The 19,635-nt window shown below is 38.8% G+C and overlaps 1 protein-coding gene across 5 annotated transcripts in view; it reads left to right on the forward strand.

Moving 5' to 3' along the window:
* rsrc1 (arginine/serine-rich coiled-coil 1) overlaps positions 1–19,635 on the forward strand; it is a 162,680-nt gene that overhangs the window by 140,722 nt on the left and 2,323 nt on the right. For all 5 annotated transcript variants that reach the window (XM_058080729.1, XM_058080728.1, XM_058080730.1 and 2 more), the window contains one exon: positions 17,671–17,777. In XM_058080729.1, the coding sequence (XP_057936712.1) occupies positions 17,671–17,777 (107 nt within the window). The remainder of the gene's footprint in view (positions 1–17,670; positions 17,778–19,635) is intronic.

Consider the following 19,635-nt stretch of genomic DNA (forward strand, 5'->3'; position numbering starts at 1 on the left):
CCATTTTTTTAGCAATTCTATTTTTTCCATGTGTAGCATTTTAATTTTAATTTTAATTTTAATTTTAAAAAATTACAATTAATACATTATTAATTATTAGGAAAGCAGGAAGTGAACAAATGTAACAGTTACTGATTGTAAAAGTACCAGATGGAGGGGTAGGATTTAATAATTAAAATTAAAATTAATTTTAATTTAAAAAAATTAAAATGAATAAATCAATTATATTAGGAAAGCAGGAAGTGAACAAATGTAACAGTTACTGATTGTAAAAGTACCAGATGGAGGGGTAGGATTTAATAATTAAAATTAAAATTAATTTTAATTTAAAAAAATTAAAATGAATAAATCAATTATATTAGGAAAGCAGGAAGTGAACAAATGTAAGAGTTAGTGATTGTAAAAGTACCAGATGGAGGGGTAGGATTTAATAAGCTTTGCTTCTTCCTACTCCTTTTGGACATGTGGAACTGGGAACTGATTATGGGATGCACTCAATTGGAATCTGATGCATGTTCTAATGAAATGAAACCATTACCATTACCATTACCATTACCATTACCATTACCGTTACCAAAAGTGCATTTTGTGTTCAGTAGTGTTGTTTGATGATGTGACAAATAAGAAAAACTTTGTCCTGCGTTTTGTTGATTTGACCAAAGTCCAAAACCCGTTTTCTTTGTGCAGGTACCTACCATAGATACCGTAGTTATGATACATGATATGAATATGAAAGCAAGCTAAGTAAGGTTGGCATTTTGGCCCCCCCACCTGTCCCGGTGTCCCCTCCATTACCTCAAACCAGCAGCAGATTGTGAGATCATATATGTGAATGAGACGTATAATAGCTCTTTAACCATATCATTAGGGGAATATATAAAGCTAGCGTTTGCTCTTTGGCCAGCTAAACCAGAAGGACTGTTTCCCTAATTACTTGGTGTGTAGGACGGGTCAACGGGTTGGGGGTGTACCAGTCTGTGTGTGTGTACCAGTCTGTGTGTGTGTCTTTGTTCGTGAATTATATCACCATTAAATATTCAGCTGCCGGCCCCCCACCCCCCGTCCGCTCCCCCCGTGCTCGACCCAGCGTCCATTAAGGCCTCATTGCTGCGTAACTAGCTCTGTTGTCAATCACCACACGCTTGGGCCATGCATTGTTAAGCGTGACGCTCAACGGCCGCTTCATTAGGTACCTCTGGAGAGCGATGCTTGGTTTGGAGAATCAGAGAACTTGGGTGGGCGGGTGTTTAGAGGACATAAATGATGAGGATTGGCTAGGATTGCGTCTTCAGCCAATCAGAGAACTTGGATGGGCGGGTGTTTAGAGCACAGAGACCATGAGGATTGGCTCAGGTTTTAGTAAAATTGCGTCTTCAGCCAATCAGAGAACTTGGGTGGGCGGGTGTTTAGAGCACAGAGACCATGAGGATTGGCTCAGGTTTTAGTAAAATTGCGTCTTCAGCCAATCAGAGAACTTGGGGGGGCGGGTGTTTCGAGCACGTCCAAGTGCCGGGTAGTCGATACAGCATAGCGAGAGATGGCGAGTGAGAAGGACTCGAGTGAGAAGACAGCGATTCCCAAATAAAAGTACAGATACTACTTTAACCTTGTTGATATCCAAGGTCAAAATGTACATTATGTCCCCCCAAAAAAACTTTGTCCAAGTCTTGTGTGAGGAACTCAAACCCACAGAAACATCTGTCAAACATCTGTCTACTGTAATAAATACTAACCTCTGTAATGGGCTTTGCTGTGGTGGGGGGGGGGGGGGGGGGCAGGAGTTACTTTTACTAGTAACTAGTTACTTTTGTAGTGGAGTAACTCAGTTAGTAACTCAGTTACTTTTTTGGAGAAGGAACTAGTCACTATAATTAATTACTTTTTTAAAGTAACGTGTCCAACACTGGCGACAAACATTCATTCATTCATTTTATACCGATTATCCTCACAAGGGGGGCGGGGGTGCTGGAGCCCTTCCTCAAAAAACATGTTTTTGATATCATGCCATTCACATTTTTAACTTACCTTTTATACATTTTCATATTTTTTAGTTTTTGTGTTACTACCCCAACCTTCCATAAGTGGGTCAAAAATGACCCGGTCAGGTTGTTTTCTTGAAATATCTTCATAATAAAAAAAAATTATAATTTCATATTCCAGGTATTCCTCAAAAAACATGTTTTTGATATCATGCCATTCACATTTTTAACTTATCTTTTATACATTTTAATAATTTTTAGTTTTTGTGTTACTACCCCAACCTTCCATAAGTGGGTCAAAAATGACCCGGTCAGGTTGTTTTCTTGAAATATCTTCGTAATGAAATTTTTTATCATTTCATATTCCAGGTATTCCTCAAAAAACATGTTTTTGATATCATGCCATTCACATTTTTAACTTATTTTTTTTTTTTACCCACTTATGGAAGAGTGTAGGGTCCAGTCACTCGTGCATCTAAGGGTTAATGTAAGAGCTGCTGACTATATGATATCAGTTGATATTAATATTGGAAATGAAGTGAAATCGATATATAGGACATTGCTAATAAAGCCAATATCATACAGTTGATGAATGTAATAATTGTGACAGGAACATATGAGTTGTTAAAAAAAAAAACATGTTTTGTGGTCTGTCCAGCATCCTAAAGCGTCATAAAGATATTTATTAGTCATGATTAGACGCCGCACTCAACAATTTGGCTAAAATGTCCGTTCCTCGCATTCAGCGTGGTTGTGCGTGTGCGTATGATCATAAACCATATGCTGCCTTTTCTAATTGAAAGTAAGAAGTCATCCCGCGGATAACAAGCTCTCGTATGATCCCAAAGCGTGGATATCCTTTCACTTTGCGGCCTTTCTCGGCCGCAATAAAAGACAGGAAATGAGAGGCAAGTGAGATGGCCGTCTTGGACGTTGATGCTTAATGTAATCTGCCTCCAAATCAAATGATTTGACCTGAAAGCCTAACAATACCAAACTGCTGTTAAATATTTAGCACGCGCCTGTCATGAATACAAATGGCACGCAAATTAGAATCTACAGGCGCGTGACCCCCATATCACACCCTGGGAGCACGGGGGGGGGTCCTGGGGGGGGGTCGGGTTAGTGCTTTAAATGTTTTAATTACCGGCGCCACCACGCTTCCCTCCTCGCCGGCACGTGAAGGACAAGCGGCCAAATTCGAGCGCTGGTAAACAAGGAGATTTTACTGGCGACCATCTCATCATATTAACCTTCCTCTTGTGTTAGCTTCCTGCTAGCATCGCTTATGCTAACGGGTCGTGTATTAAATGAGCTATAAAATCCACTAAAAACAATAAGTTAGCATCAAATTAGCTTCTCATGTCTTGGTTACCTTCTTAGGCTTCCTCATCCATGAAAATGTTGCTTTTAATACTTTTGGTGTGGGCATGGAGGCCTTTTTTTGTCACTATACCCCTCCATTTCTATTTACAAAAATGCTCAAATCAACCTCAAAAGAATCATATTCATAAATTGAAGGTTGTTTTGTTAATTGGCTATTACTGAGGGATATAGAACATATCTCTTAAATCAATGAGTTGTATTTATTTTCTCATTTGAGTATGAATGACTAAAGAAACATGTATGGTGTTGGGGTGAATTTTGACCCATATATATTCATGTCAAGAAAAGGTAGAAAAACTTATTGTTTTCAGCAACACAACTTTAGTATAAAGTGAAATGAAAAAGCAGAACAGGTCCAGATCTTGGTTCACTGTACTTGTTGACATTCTTTCCATCATCCAAATTGGAAATGTGAAATCAGCCAATCAAATGAGTGAATTCACGTCACATGTCTGGACATTGTTTTTATGCTGGTATACTGGAAAAAACAAAAACGGTCAAAATGAGAATCCCCTGAAGTTAACCCACTCAAGCTTGGTTATTGTGTGTAGCTGCTCTATAGGAGTCCACAACTCAATACAAAGGGCTGAAAAATGAGCATTACAAGCTGAATAATAAGCTCTAGCTTGGTTATTGTAGCTGCTGTAGAAGAGGAGCTGGTTGTCATTGTGTTGGCTAATTGTACACTTATGATTTTATTTTTGGCTCAAAATATTGCTTTCTAGTCATATTATTATAACCGGGTCCAAACCCACCCTAACAATACAGTGGTCATCATTTCAAGCAGACCATTTTAAAATGTAGTAAAAATGATTTTTTTGGTTTTATTTAGTTGAAATAGAGTTTCCTGACAAAGTGAAAAAGCGTTGATGCAATTAACAAAAGTTATGGGATTCTTTTTCTGCATTCAAATGAAGACAAGAGGAGGTTTAAGATGTTATTAGTCGTTATTATGTCATGTATGTTTTTATATGATCCAACCAGGAAGTATATGGCTTTTGTGCGGCCTCCCCATGAGGAAAGCTGAGTGATTTTATGTAAGAAAACCTTGTTTGTATTGATTCCGTCATGACGGGTGGACGTCCTTCCACGGCCTGTCGCTACGTGCGATAAACAGCCTGATTTGTCGTCTTATTATGTTCAACGCAATCCCGCCATGAACGCTCACATGGATATATTAATCCCATACGTCTATTTGTTCCGGGAATAAAGCGTTTTTTGGAGTCACGACAAGGAAAAAAAGGAAGAAGAAAAGCGATTCATTCCACTTTAGCTTCATTGGCGTCTTTTAAAAGGCTTGGCTGGAAACTTGGATAAAACTCATCCTCCTGGTTTTTGATTGATTGATTGATTGATTGATTGATTGATTGATTGATTGATTGGAGATGAAAAGTGCCACAGGCTGTCTTTATTTCCTGTCTATTCATTCAGGTGTGTGCATGATGCATGATGCCCCCCCCCCCCCCCCCAAACCCGCATTGAGACCATTAGTTATGCAAGGCTGGTAAGCAGTGAATCAGAGTTATGGTCCCCAGGGAAATAAATTTGGCAGAAAATCAGTGTGAGAAGATTTAATTATCACGTGAAGACCTTTTTTTTTTTTTTTTTTAATTGCCGGGGCCCACTGAAGCCCAAACCCAGTTAAGCCGCCAAAAAAATACCTCCAATAAATAAAAAATGAAGTATTCTCCTTTACCTTCTGCCACGTCTCAATTTGTTTCATTTCAGCGTGATAAGCCAAGTAATTACCGTTTTATTGATTTTTTTATCACGGAAAATTTCCCCCCACTTAGTCCCATCATGACTGGGGGGAGGAGTGGGTGACCTGTCCCGTGCGCCGCTTTTTAAAAATATTGGTTTCATGATCGTGATGATTGATGGTTTTTAGGCTGATATCCGGACGATAATTATCAGACGTCCCTAATTTCAATTGTTAATATATCGATTTTTGACATAAACTGAACAGTTGTTCTTCGCAACATCACTCTAATGCAGGGGTCTCAAAGTCAATTTACTTGGGGGCCACTGGAGCTCGGGTCTGGGTGAGACTGGGCCGCATCAGGTTTTATTAAAAACAAAAAAACTTTAAAAACTTCGCTTTGGTTCCAATTTTCTACAAGAAAAGCTCTGATAAAACATTCCACTGTTCTCAAATATCTTACTTTTTATTTTTCTGCACAAAATAAGATGAAAAATAAATAAATAAATCAAGAATAAAGAAAATCAATCAATCAGTAATAAATAAATATAATAATAATAATAATAAAAAGTTAAGAAAGCACATATAGTTGGTGGGTAGACAAATGATTTTTTTCATATTAAAATGAACAAAGCATTATTAGAGCTCTGTAGACATGACAAAACACGACTATAGTCACATTTATACTCTTTTTATTTACAACATATTGCGCAACTGCAGGGTCTTGAGACACATGCTAACTCGCAAACTAGAGAGCTAGCCACCTAAACGGTAGCCTTCAAGTTATTTCCTTTCAACTTAAATAGCCAAAAACTTACCACTTCCACACGGATAGGGAGGATAACTATTAACAGTTATTTAACCTTTAACATGAACATGAATCAAACGTAATCATTTTTTCTGTGTACATGATACCATACAGCATCCATATCAAACTTTAAACTTTCATATCAAGGCGGGGGCCTCAAACTAGTGTCCTGCGGGCCACATTTGGCCCACGGGCCGCGTGTTTGAGACCTTTGCTGTACACCATAGAGCAGGGGTGTCCACAGTGCGGCCCATAATTCATTTATTATTGAACTTTTGGACCTTTTCCAGGTCCAAAGCCAAACACGGATGTTCCCAAACAATAGAAATATCTGCACCAGCTAACATGATCCAATTCTCTTCTCTATTCAGGTGAATATAAATATATGAATATACATTGAGATGTAAATATTGCATGATAGCAGCTGCAGCGTACTTCACTCAAACCAGACTATTAGTCTACAAGTGAGGTCGTAAGAGGAGGGCTGGGGGGGGGGGCATTTTCCTAATTAATTGTTACTCAGGAACACACACACGGCCATGACCTTTAACCATATATTTTGCAGCGGACCACACACACACACACACACACACACACACACACACACACACACACACACACACACTTGCTGTCAAGCAGTCCAATGAAGCGGGAATCAATTAGAACCTGAGCGACTTGCTGGATGGCTACATGTCAAGAAGATTGTCATGTGGGAGGTGTGTGTGTGTGTAGGTGTGTGTGTGTGTGTGTGTGTGTGTAGGTGTGTGTGTGTGTTAGCTGAGCATGTTTCCTGGATTCGGATGACATCATTTTCATTTTAAAGAGGTTTCTCCAATTAAGTAATTAGCTGCTTGGTGTTGGTTCATGAAAAAAAAGAGCTTCTGACCTACTGGGGGAATGAAAAACCCAACACACACACACACGCACACACACACACACACACACTTGCATTAGGACGTCCTCATTTAGCGTCAAGTAAATATGGTGGACTGCGTGTTGTTTCTGGTAAAAGGGCAGGACTTGATATTCTCATCACACTAAAACAAGACCGTGCTCAATAAAGACGGACAGCTCGGACGTTGGCGTATTTCAGCGTGGAAACTAAATCGTTTACGTTACGTTTACGTCTTACCAATGATAATCAACTGGTGTTAGCGCCAGACGCAGACGGCAGTGTATCATAAATGTTCATGTTCATGCAAAAAGCATGGACTCAAATGCAATTATCAATGTTTGGTCAAGCGGCCAGTCTGCCTTTGGCGTTGTTGATAAGAGAAAATGGCCGCCGCCTTTAAGATCTCACCACTCAGCCCGTGAAAGACTTGAGCGTTTAATGAGATTCCGTGATGCTGACCAGGCGTACGGCGTCGCCTAACACTCGCACACACAAACACACACCTGGTTTGTGTTATCATCCATGTTTGCACTTCTTACCTTGGTGTTGGCAGCCGTGTGGCGGGTGGGACTAACTATTTAACTATCGGAGAGCTGCAGCAGCTTGACAAAAACAAAAGACAAATTGAGCTGCACTGTTATGCATTGCTTCCATTTTTTTATTGGAATTCAAGATACAAGCAGTTGATGTTTGCTAAATCCAAGGATGAAGAGTCTTGAACCAGTCATGATGTGCTATATATATCACTATATTGACACGCACTATGGTACACATTATGGCATTGGATGCTCAGTATGCCACAAAAAAATTTAATTTTAATTTTTGTATTTTTCTAAATTAATTTTTGTATTTTCTAAAATAATTATCTAATTTAGAAAATAATTTTCTCAATTTTTTAATTTTATTTTTTTGTCACGTACCAAAGTACGAGGTGATATGACCATACAATGACGTAATGGGACAATTTTAATTTTAATTTTTAAAAATGTATTTTAAAAAAATTAAAAATATATTAAAAATTAAAAAATGTATTTAAAAAATACAAAAATTAATTAAAAAAAATTAATTAAATGAATGTGGAACTGGGAACTGATTATGGGATGCACTCAATTGGAATCTGATGCATGTTCAAATGAAATAAAATTAAAATTAGAAACATTATTTTAAAATTTTAAAAATGTATTTAAATTTTATTTTTAATTTTTAAAAAATACAAAAAATTATTGGAAAAATACACAAATTAATGAAAAAATATAAAAATGATTTTTAAAAAAACAAAAATGAATTAAATAAATAAATAACTTCAATTATATAAGGAAAGCAGGAAGTGAACAAATGTAAGAGTTAGTGATTGTAAAAGTACCAGATGGAGGGGTAGGATTTAATAAGCTTTGCTTCTTCCTACTCCTTTTGGACATGTGGAACTGGGAACTGATTATGGGATGCACTCAATTGGAATCTGATGCATGTTCTAATGAAATGAAACCATTACCATTACCATTACCATTACTGTAGATCCCCCCCATTCATAGTGGTTATGTTCCAAGACCACCCATGAATGTCAAATAATTGATGTCTATGTTTGACACACAGCTGGGTCCTCCTGGATTATATTCTGGATTCGTGTCCAGAACGTCCAGAACCCCAATAGTGTTGGCATCATACTCGTCTGTTTCTGATACATTTCAATTAGACGACTCAAATTGTGCTTCCACAAATCTGCAATTGTACGCATCGTGTATGAATGACCCAAAAAGGATACATCTTAGCCATCGTCTTTGGAAATTATGATTTTATTTATTTTTTTATGATTGGATCTTGTTAGATCCTAGTGAAGTCGGCACTTTATTTCACAATGGGGTCAGCTAAGGAAAGGAAGGTGTGATGGAAAAAAGGGGGTAGAAGTGTGGCGGCAGATAGCGGCGACATGGCGACATGGCGACATGGCGGCACGTGGTCGCCTGTGTCATCCTGTCATTAGCAGCTTGTTTGGGTCTTTAATTCATCATTCCGTCCGTTTTATTGACTGCCAAGGGGGGAGAGATCACTATCACTATCAAGTGTGTGTGTGTGTGTGTGTGTGTGTGTGTGTGTGTGTGTGTGTGTGTGTGTGTGTGTGTGTGTGTGTGTGTGTGACACCCAGTCACCAGCTGCATTTAATTTCCTGATGCCAAATAGATATCATATAAAATATCACATCAACATATCTTCTCAAGGTCAAATCATGACAGGTTCCTGTCCCAAAAAGTGTGCGCTAGCCTAACCATGCTTAAAAATTAAGATTAAAATTAAGAAATTTATTTTCAAAATGAAAAAAATATATTTTTTTAAATACAAAAATGAATTTAAAAAAATACAAAAATGAATTAAATGAATAAATAAATAACTTGAATGATTTTAGGAAAGCAGGAAGTGTACAAATGTTTGTCATGGCAGACTCGTTCTTATTATTAATAGAGTGGTGAAAGAGAGCTACATTTTCTATTTCACTTTCTCATGCAATCCAAATCATGATTGTAATTTTGAAAAAGAAGTTATTATATAGTTAATTTGATGGTCCTTGTTTTTTCTGATGCTGGGCAGATGAATAATCCAATTGGTCCCTATGCAGCTACATTAGCATTGTTTATTAGTTCATACCAGGGGTGTCCAAAGTGTGGCCCAGGGGGAGTTTACGGCCAATGCCTGTTTTTTTATTGGCCTGTAGCACATTCTTAAAATATGATTAACAAGAAGAAATAAATAATCATTTTAATTTGCACTTCTGTGTGAGTATTGTCATAATATTATGGAAAATGTTATAATATTATGGGGGTTAAGTCAAGACATTATGAGAATAAAACCATAATTAAATAAAATTTCTTTTCCTAAAAGAAATCTGTCGTTTTATGATGAAAAATTAAAATTTATTTTCAAAATGTAATTTTTTTAAATAATACAAAAATTTATTCAAAAAGATACAAAAAATAATTACCGTTAACTAACTTCAATTATATTAAATTAAAATTAATACCATAATAAAATTAATAAATAAATAACTTTAATTATATTATGAAAGCAGGAAGTGAACAAATGTAAGAGTTAGTGATTGTAAAAGTACCAGATGGAGGGGTAGGATTTAATAAGCTTTGCTTCTTCCTACTCCTTTTGGACATGTTAAAATTAAAATGATTGTATAATAAATATTAAATATATAATATATACTATTAAATATAAATATTATATTTGATGTATTTATTTGTGACCGTCTCAGTAGATAATTTAGATATTTAGTATTTAGGTTAAGTTCCAGTCAAAGTCATCTTAGGTCTTTTAGGTAACTAACCCCCCCCCCCCCCCCCCCCCTCCTTAATAAAAGGTGCAGTGTACCTAATGATGTGTCCAGTGAGTGCATGTTCGTCAAGGGTCGGCGTGGGCGTGACGTACGCTTGTGTGCAAGCTCTCACGGGAAGGCACATTAAAGTGGCTTAGCCACCTGCTTGGCCATCGGACATCTCGCTTGCTCACAAACACTGCCGCACTATTAGCAAGGCATACGTACGTGCTCGCCTCCTCCGGGACCGCTGGAGACATCTGGCTCTGTTTTCCATCATTCCGGGCTGGCCCGTTGACCTCCGACAGCCACGGGCGGCGGCGTCACATCCTGCCCTAGCAAAGCCTCACCCACACACACCCACACACACACACACACACACACATTTTTATTGTAAACTCCTACTCCACTTTGGATTGTGTGTTTTCCTTGTCCTGTGTTTTTATCACCAGAGGCCACGGCCTATTAGCTATGCAAATATCCACACGCAGCTTTGGCCTGCCAGCTATCAATTGGAATCAGCAAATCCATGGGCCTAATAGCTGCTCATTAGCCACTTGATGCATTTGCAAAGGCCGACATCGGGAGCTGTCAGCGGCTCATAATCAATACACTCGAAAAGTATTAGCCAGCCAAAGGCCCCCCCCACGGTGGCCCACACCTTCTCAGGGAAAGGAGCGAATCGGACTCGGTACTACTCAAGTCATCGATGTTGCGTACATATGTAGTAGCGTTACACGTTATTTTCCGTCATGCCCCCCCCTCAAGGGACACAAATGTTTTCAAGCCCTGGGATTTGAAAAACCAGACAAACTGGTAGTTCTTTATTTACCTGTACTGTACTGGCTGCACTGGAAGCAGAAACATGCAGAGTACTATAAAGGTGTACATGCTAATGCTAATGCTAATGCTAATGGTAATGGTAATGGTTTCATTTCATTAGAACATGCATCAGATTCCAATTGAGTGCATCCCATAATCAGTTCCCAGTTCCACATGTCCAAAAGGAGTAGGAAGAAGCAAAGCTTATTAAATCCTACCCCTCCATCTGGTACTTTTACAATCACTAACTCTTACATTTGTTCACTTCCTGCTTTCATAATATAATAAAAGTTATGTATTTATTATTTTTTATTAACGTATTAATGTTTTAATTTTAATATAATTGAAGTTATTTATTTATTCATTTAATTTAATTAATTTTTGTATGTTTTACATTTTGGAAATATTTTTTTATTTTAATTTTAATTTAAAAAATCCTACCCCTCCATCTGGTACTTTTACAATCAGTAACTGTTACATTTGTTCACTTCCTGCTTTCCTTATATAGTTGAAGTTGTTGTTTTGTTTTTGATGCCCCCCCCCCCCCCCCCATCGGTCATATCACATGTTGGCAGATGTGTTTGGTTTGGCTGGATATGCTAAGCTATCGGACCAAAACATCCACATCTTAGCTTTGAGTTATAGGGAACAAATGCCCGCTCCAAGAATGGGCCGCAGGCCCCCCTTTGGACACCCTGGTCTGGAATATGTTGCTATCTTGTGCATTGAAAGCACCCGATCACGCAGCTTGACTCCCGTGGTGAATGGCTGCTATTTAAGAAAAGAAGTATTTGCACATCCCGGCTCCCAGGGGGGGTCCCCCCGCATCGCCCCCAGCATGCAGCCCCGCTAAGCTTCACCTGGCTGTTTGATGCCAAGTACGGCGAGTGTGTGCGAGCTTGGGGGCGGGGTCACACGAACAAGAGCAGCTGGCCTACAGGTGAGGCCCACAGGAGAACATCCCCAACCTGAGGTGGGGGGGGGTGTCGCTGCAGCCCAACGTTGGCCAATTGTTTGGGGCGCAGGCTTTGGGCAGATGGGGGGCATGTGGGCGGATGGGAGAGGGAGAGGAGGCTGGCACCGGGGCAGTTGGCCGCTGGTGCAGAGACGAAGAGCGAGGGGGAGGATGATGGGGGGGGGGGGGGGGGGGGGGTGGAGATAAATGATTAGAGAGCAGGTTATTGGAAATGCAGAGAGATAAAAGAGTAAAGAAGGCAGTAATTGCCTTAAAGATCAGACTACAAAAGCATTACTGTGGATTTTTACAAGGCCGGCCAGCAACAAAAGAGTTTAATTTATGAGCTCGGCGTAAGAGAATCGCATAATTACATTAAAAATTGATGCTAATGAGGGCTAAAAATGGGAAGGTGCTTATTATGAAAGTTTGTATTCATCTTCCCAGGCTGAGTGATGGCGAGTGGCTTGATTAATGGCTTCATTTCTATCAATTAGCAAGCCAGGGAAACAAAAAATAAAAAAAAAACTCCTCCACTGATACGAGCCTGACATTGAGGATTGAATTACATCTTTAGAGCAGCGCGGGGACGCCGAGGGGATGCTTTCAATGAATGCTGGGAATTGTGCTGCGTGAGCATGTCCTTCTATTAGGGATGCTGATATTGTCTGGTGCTCGGTTTCCAATGCAGATATCAACTCATACCGATGTGGCCAACACTTCCAGATGATGTGAGCTCACGTCGTGTGGAATGAGTGGACGCCTACTTTCCTGTGACGCTACTGCGTTCCACAAATAAACACGGCCATTTGCAATACAAGTGATGACAAAAGGGCCTTTTTATTTTAAACGACATCTCGGTGATTAAGTCACAGAGCCATGGCATGCCCGACATGACATGATGAAAACAGGTCCCCTCCCATTCCATGTGGAAGTGGTAAGTTGTTTGTCCTTCCTCCCCACTACGTTTGAACACTTACATTTTTAATATGTAAATTGGACTAACCTCAAACAATGCACAACGATGAGCCAATTGAAGAAACAATACAAGCAGTTGATGTTTGCTAAATCCAAGGATGAAGAGTCTTGAACCAGTCATGATGTGCTATATATATCACTATATTGACACGCACTATGGTACACATTATGGCATTGGATGCTCATATCACCCAGTACTTTGGTACGGGACAAAACAGTAAAAATTAAATAAAAATTAAAATTGACATTTAAATTTAAAAAATTAAATTTAAATTAAAAAAATATTTAAACAAATTTTAAAATGTATTTAAAAAATAAAAAAAATGATTTGAAAAAATACAAACTTTTATTTAAAAAAATATATATATATATAAAAAATACCAAAATGTATTTTAAAATATATATATTTTTAAAAAAAATATTAAATAAATAAAAACATTTATTTTTATTTAATATTTTTTTTTAATTTAATAAATAAATAACTTCTGTGTTATTGTGCAATGACAATAAAGAAAGTCTGTCTATCTATCTTAAATTATATTAGGAAAACAGTACCAAAGTACGAGGTGATATGACCATACAATGACATAATGGATGTTTTTGTTTTGTTTTGATTTGATTTGATTTGATTTGATTTTTGATTTGATGTGGAGTTTGCATGTTCTCCCCGTGCATGCGTGGGTTTTCTCCGGGTACTCCGGTTTCCTCCCACATTCCAAAAACATGCTAGGTTAATTAGCCACTCCAAATTGTCCATAGGTATGAATGTGAGTGTGAATGGTTGTTTGTCTATATGTGTCCTGTGATTGGCTGGCCACCAGTCCAGGGTGGACCCCGCCTCTCGCCTGAAGACAGCTGGGATAGGCTCCAGCACCCCCGCGACCCTCGTGAGGAAAAAGCGGTAGAAAATGAATGAATGAATGAACTGCTTGTATTGTTTCTTGAATTGGCTCATCGTTGTGCATTGTTTATTAAGTGCACCAAGTGAACTAAACCCACTTTGCACATATTAATCCGCTGAACGTGATGTAACTAGTCGTGTTTATGGACCAAAATTAAGTTCTTCATGCGTTCATAACCAGCTGTAATGTAAATAATGTAAATAATAAACATATACACATAATAAACATAAACACAAAGAAACGATTGTGCCGAATATGTCCGTTATTTGTTAATGCACTTCTCAAAAGATTTGTCAATATTCATAATATTGGTGCTCCACAAATGGGATCCGAGTCAAGTTGTCTACGATGTGTTGTGGAACAGCTCCCTCTGGTGGCGGCGGCGGAGAATGCACCTGTCCGCTCCCAAGTGATAAAGTTAAAGAGGTCATCTTCCCTCGGCTGCTGCTCTTAATCAATGGAGTAGACAAACTGCTACTTAGAGACAACAATAGCGTATTGATCCCGAGGCCGCTCATCCGTGCTGGTTGTCTGTCTAACTAATCTTAGTAATGACTCCCGCTCCTACTTCAACACGCACATGTACACACATGTACACACATGTACACACATGTACACACATGTACACACGCACACACACTTTGCTGCAGTTTCCGGGATTCCTACGTGCTGTCGTGCTTTCCGCCCATCTCACTTTGCACTCATCCCCGTCACACAAAGCGGCCTAATGCGCTGACAGTCCAATTCACTCGTCAGATAACGTGTCAATATTAAATATCAACTTTGACCTCTCCGGGCTGCAAAATGCGCTCACCCGTTATTGATTTTTTTTTTTTTTTGCGGTCCGCCTCTGAGCTCACTGGACTCCAAGTCCATTATTTTAGATTTAGCTCATGAAATAACGTATCTTCACAGCTGACATGTGACAAACACGATGTCAGTCATTCTATCCACGACTGATGTCTTTGTAAAATCATAAGAATCATAATCTTAATGGATTCCTGCAGCAAACCAAATGCTGACAATGCAGCCAAGCCCGATGCCGCTAATGACGCCGTGACGAGCCCAAAGGCTTAATTCCACTTGTCACTCACTTGTCCCATTCTGCAGGGCATTTCAATCAAACCAGTTAGTTTGGGCCTTATTATCAATGATTATTGTGTGTGTGTGTGTGTGTGTTGGAGCAGGGACAAATATTCATGTATTCATTACCACCTCGCACCATGAAGATGTGTCGAGACGCCCTAATGACCTGAATTAATCCTTGCTAATAGTATTGCAGGATAGCATGGAAGCGGATTGGAGTTTTCTATTGGAAGTACAGTGAGACCCATTCATTCCATAAGCCAAACGTACTACGCTGGTCCTTACTGTTTGGTGAGACACACAAGCACCAGACTTGATTGCAATTTTTTTCTTGCAGGTTTGAATTATAATAATCCCTACCAAAAAAAAAAACGGGCTGCTTTTGCGTCACAGCAAACTCTGAGACTCAATTTAGAACCCCAGATGTCACTTCCTGTCCGTCACTCACTCTGCTTCCCCAGGGAACACACACACAGGGCAGAACATATATTTAACACACAAACGCTATTTTATGCTTGTAATTTTCCTTGAATTATTTGTCTAAATGTATTTGTAAAAGTATTATACTATCAGCTGTATGTTCTCATGTCCCTTTTTCAGAGCGCTTCATTTGACAGTTTTCTTGTTTGTTTGTTTTTTTACTCAATAAGACATCCGACTTGCAAGTCATGTTGCCAGTTTTTATGTTAAAAGTTGAAATACTGAAAAATACTGAAAAAGCAACTGGCCGGCCGGATTCAAACGCTTGGTGGGCCGCATGTGGCCCCCAGGCCTTAGTTTGCCCACCCCTGCTCTATGGTTTAGTCTGAGGTGTTTAACAAGCGGCTGCTTAGTGGGGGAAGTAAACAACATTGATTCTTTAACAAGATATACCTCCTAGTTGTCCACAACCGCTGCTGTTAGCGGCTAGCATCAGCCGTACACCCCCCTGTGGACACGTACGGTACAGCAGCTAAACACTCAACCCCACTCACCCCACTCACCCCACTCACCCCAGTCAGTTAGCAACACATGCTAACTAGTAGCATTAGCAATCAGTCCCAATTATGCAGTTTTACAGTTAACAAAAAACATGTCTGACCACGACTACTTTAATAAGCATGTTGTTCTGCATTACAGCATGGGTGTCTAAAGTGCGGCCCGTGGTCCATTTACAACCAGTGGCTGATTTTTTTATGGACACTCAGTAAAAAAAACAGCAAAAGTGAGGGAGTCATATTTCAGAAATATTGAAATCGTCATAGTATTAAGAGAAAAATGTGTGTAATACTGAGGAAACAATATTTTTGAATCATAAAGATCAAATATTAAACCAAGTTTAAAGTTATAGTATTAAAAATCAAAAATGAATAGAGGTTAAGTTGGAAAAAATGACCAAAACAAAATATATTATGGAAGTAAACTGTAAATTTGTGTAGCTTATCTGACTCACGCTGTCATCTTACAAAGAACGCTAAACTCATCACACAGCAACTTAACACTAAAAAGGTATATCTAAGAAATATACATAAATGAAATAATTACAATTTTTAAGTTTTTCCATAAAGTGTTTTCTTTGAGTAAAGAATTTAATTGGAGGACAAGCAGCATAGAAAATGGATGGGCGGCGCTGCGTGCTGCCTCTGTCCACCAGGGAGGCTGACGTCATTGCAGTGCCCCAATGAATGCTCAGAAAACTTTTTTTTATTTAAACTAGTGTTGGTAAATGTTTGTATATTTCCCAGGTATATCTTTTCAGTGTTAAGTTACTGTGTGATGAATTTAGTGTTTTTTAAATTGTAAATTGGAAAAACAGCAGCTTTGTTTGTTTCTTTCTGCTTTTTTTTCCTGATTACGGAGTCGCCACAGCACTTGTTTTGATCCGCATGCTAATTTTGGCTTGAGCGTTCCTGACAAATACCAATGATGCTTACTAGTAGAGATTCGAACCCGGGGCATTTGCAAAAATGTCCGTTTAAAAGACAAAGGTGAGATGCAGGCTGTTTTCTTTAACGTTTGAACACCTTCCTGCTTTAGAGGCACAAGTTGAGTTTCTGAAACCGTTTTTGTCGTCGCAGTTGGAAAATGTCCAACTTCCGTGTTAGCGGTAGCCGGCTTGCTAGGTAGTGTTTGGGGCTAACATTTAGCATCCCTGATTGAGGGTTATAATAAAATATCGCTAACGTTTTTGTGCATTGGCGCGTGTCCACGTGGGCGTACTTGCCTCGCCCGTCTGCGATTGACAGATGGAGAGATGGGAGCGTGCAGGAGAGGATGGAATGATGGCGGATGGAGAGGATGACCATTGACTGATCAATGGCGTGATTGACAGCTCCACAATAATGCCACTATTCAGACTTTTTGTTTTTTTCCTGTAAAAGTTGACTTTGCGTGCATCCTCCTCCTACGCTGATTCTTGCATGATTCATTGCGTGATGTTCAATTCCTGATGTGTTTATATGCAGGAGTCATTTACCGGAAGAGCTCTGCGTCTGATTGGACAAAGCGGAGCAAAGATAGTCTGCAATGCACGAAAAGTGTATGAAAGCTAATCCTATTTCTGTGTCCCTAATGAAATTCCATTGCAGCCGGTTTGTGTTCCGATTTGTGATGATTATTTTACGATGCATTATTCCCGGTCCGCTCATCTTGTTACCATTTATTTGCCTTCTTTCGGGCCTCGACGTGCCCTTGGCGGCGGAGCCTGAGACGCTCTCGCTTGGAGATTGGAATAATATCAAATATGTCCGATTACGTGTCTGAGAGCATTATGCGGACGGATCACATGCAGTCGGCCGTGGACCCGCTCTAACCGGCGTATGGTAACAGGTGACCCCTCCCACTCTTGCCTTTCCGTGTGTGTTTCAGATGGAAGTTCTCTGGAGGACCAAGTGCGAAGGATAAAGGACATCGAGGCCATCGAGAGCGACTCCTTTGTTCAGCAGGCTTTCAAATCATCCCGGGACGGTATCAAGGTGCAGTCCGTCTCCATCGCTCTCTTATTGAATTCTCCCGGCCCGCACTGCGCCGTCTGTCCGGGGCCGGCCTGCGACAAATCAAACGTCCCCATTTGGACGCGTTTTCAGGCTGAGCTCAGATGTTTTTTATCAGGCGCTCGTGCAGCGCCAGACCAGCTATCCTGTCTCGCTTTTGGTAGCACAGACAAAACACAGAAGTCATTATTGAAATGTTCCCCCGACTAGATTTGTTGGTCATGTGACAACATGTGACAACATGTGACAGCTACTTGTAGGACACACAAGGTCAACGACCATTTTTTTTTTATGTACACAGTGGATTGGAAAACGGCTTGCATGTTTTAGGTCATCAAACGCATTTAAAAATGAGTCGATGACAACACAACTGAAATGAAAGTTATTATTATTAAGGTAAAAAAAACAAAAAATCAAAAAAACCAAACCAACATGGCAACCACGGTGGCAAGGCCACAAATGGTGAAGACATGGAACAGCGGTAAAAATTCCCCAAATTACACCCAGAGTTGACTCATTCATTCATTCATTCATTTTCTACTGCTTATGCTAGGAATGCTAATAAATGAAATAAATTTAAATCTAACATGCTAATGTTAGCATGCTAACACATAGCATAATAGCATTAAACGTTCAAGCCCAGCTTTGAAAATTAGCATGCTAACACCTGACACGACAGTGCTAAGTGTCAGCTAAAAAAGCTAAAAACGCTACTATGCTAATATTAGAATGCTAGTAATGCTAATATAATGTACCGGGAAGGTTAAATGTCTCAAACAAGTGCTGTGACCTTTTTTTTTTCCTTTGTGGAGTTACGTGTACCTGACACGACAGTGCTGTCAGCTAAAAAACGCTACTATGCTAATATTAGTATGCTAGTAACGCTAATATAATGTACCGGGAAGGTTAAATGTCTCAAACAAGTGCTGTGACCGTTTTTTTTTTCTTTGTGGAGTTATGTGTACCTGACACGACAGTGCTAAGTGTCAGCTAAAACAGCTAAAAATGCTACTATGCTAATATTAGACTGCTAGTAATGCTAATATAATGTACCGGGAAGGTTAAATGTCTCAAACAAGTGCTGTGACCTTTTTTTTTTCTTTGTGGAATTTGTATAAATTTGTAAAATAATAAGTTTCATTTAAAAACTGTATTTTGGCTTCCAGTGGGGGTGTACTCATCTTTCACTTGTAGTCATCCAAGGCAAAATATTTGTATACATATAGTTTGTGTATTAGAGCGCATTAAATTGTGACTACCCCCAATAGTCTTATTGCATACAGCAGTCCTGTACTACCACCTTGTGGACAAATGTAGGTCTGCAACAACCTTTCTAAGAAGTACATGCAAGTACAAATTCAAGCTGACTCGACGTAAATGTACATGTCACACATTATCCCTTCAATAATAAAAAACAAATTCAACACTATTTTAGAAGTTGTTCTTATATACTTAAAATCAATCATGAGCATTTTTGTCAAGATCTTACATTAAAAATGCAACATTTTTGCAAAAAAACTGCAGATGTTGCGTTGCACCTTCTTCTCAATGGCAATTCAAAAATATAGAAAAAATATACAATTGATGAAATAATCAATAAATGTATTTTATTCACACTTTTAGTGATAAAATAAATTATTGTAAAAGTTTTATAAAATAGAAAGTCATTTTAGTTTTATTGATATTATTTATTATTTATTATTTATTATTTATTATTTATTATTTATTATTTATTATTATTTGAGTTATTTTTTATTATTTTATTTATTGTTTTATTTATTTGTTTATTATTATTATGTATTTTTGTTTATTTATTTATGTGTTTATTATTTGATTATGA

Source organism: Doryrhamphus excisus, chromosome 8, assembly GCF_030265055.1.
Source record: "Doryrhamphus excisus isolate RoL2022-K1 chromosome 8, RoL_Dexc_1.0, whole genome shotgun sequence".
NCBI lineage: Eukaryota > Metazoa > Chordata > Actinopteri > Syngnathiformes > Syngnathidae > Doryrhamphus > Doryrhamphus excisus.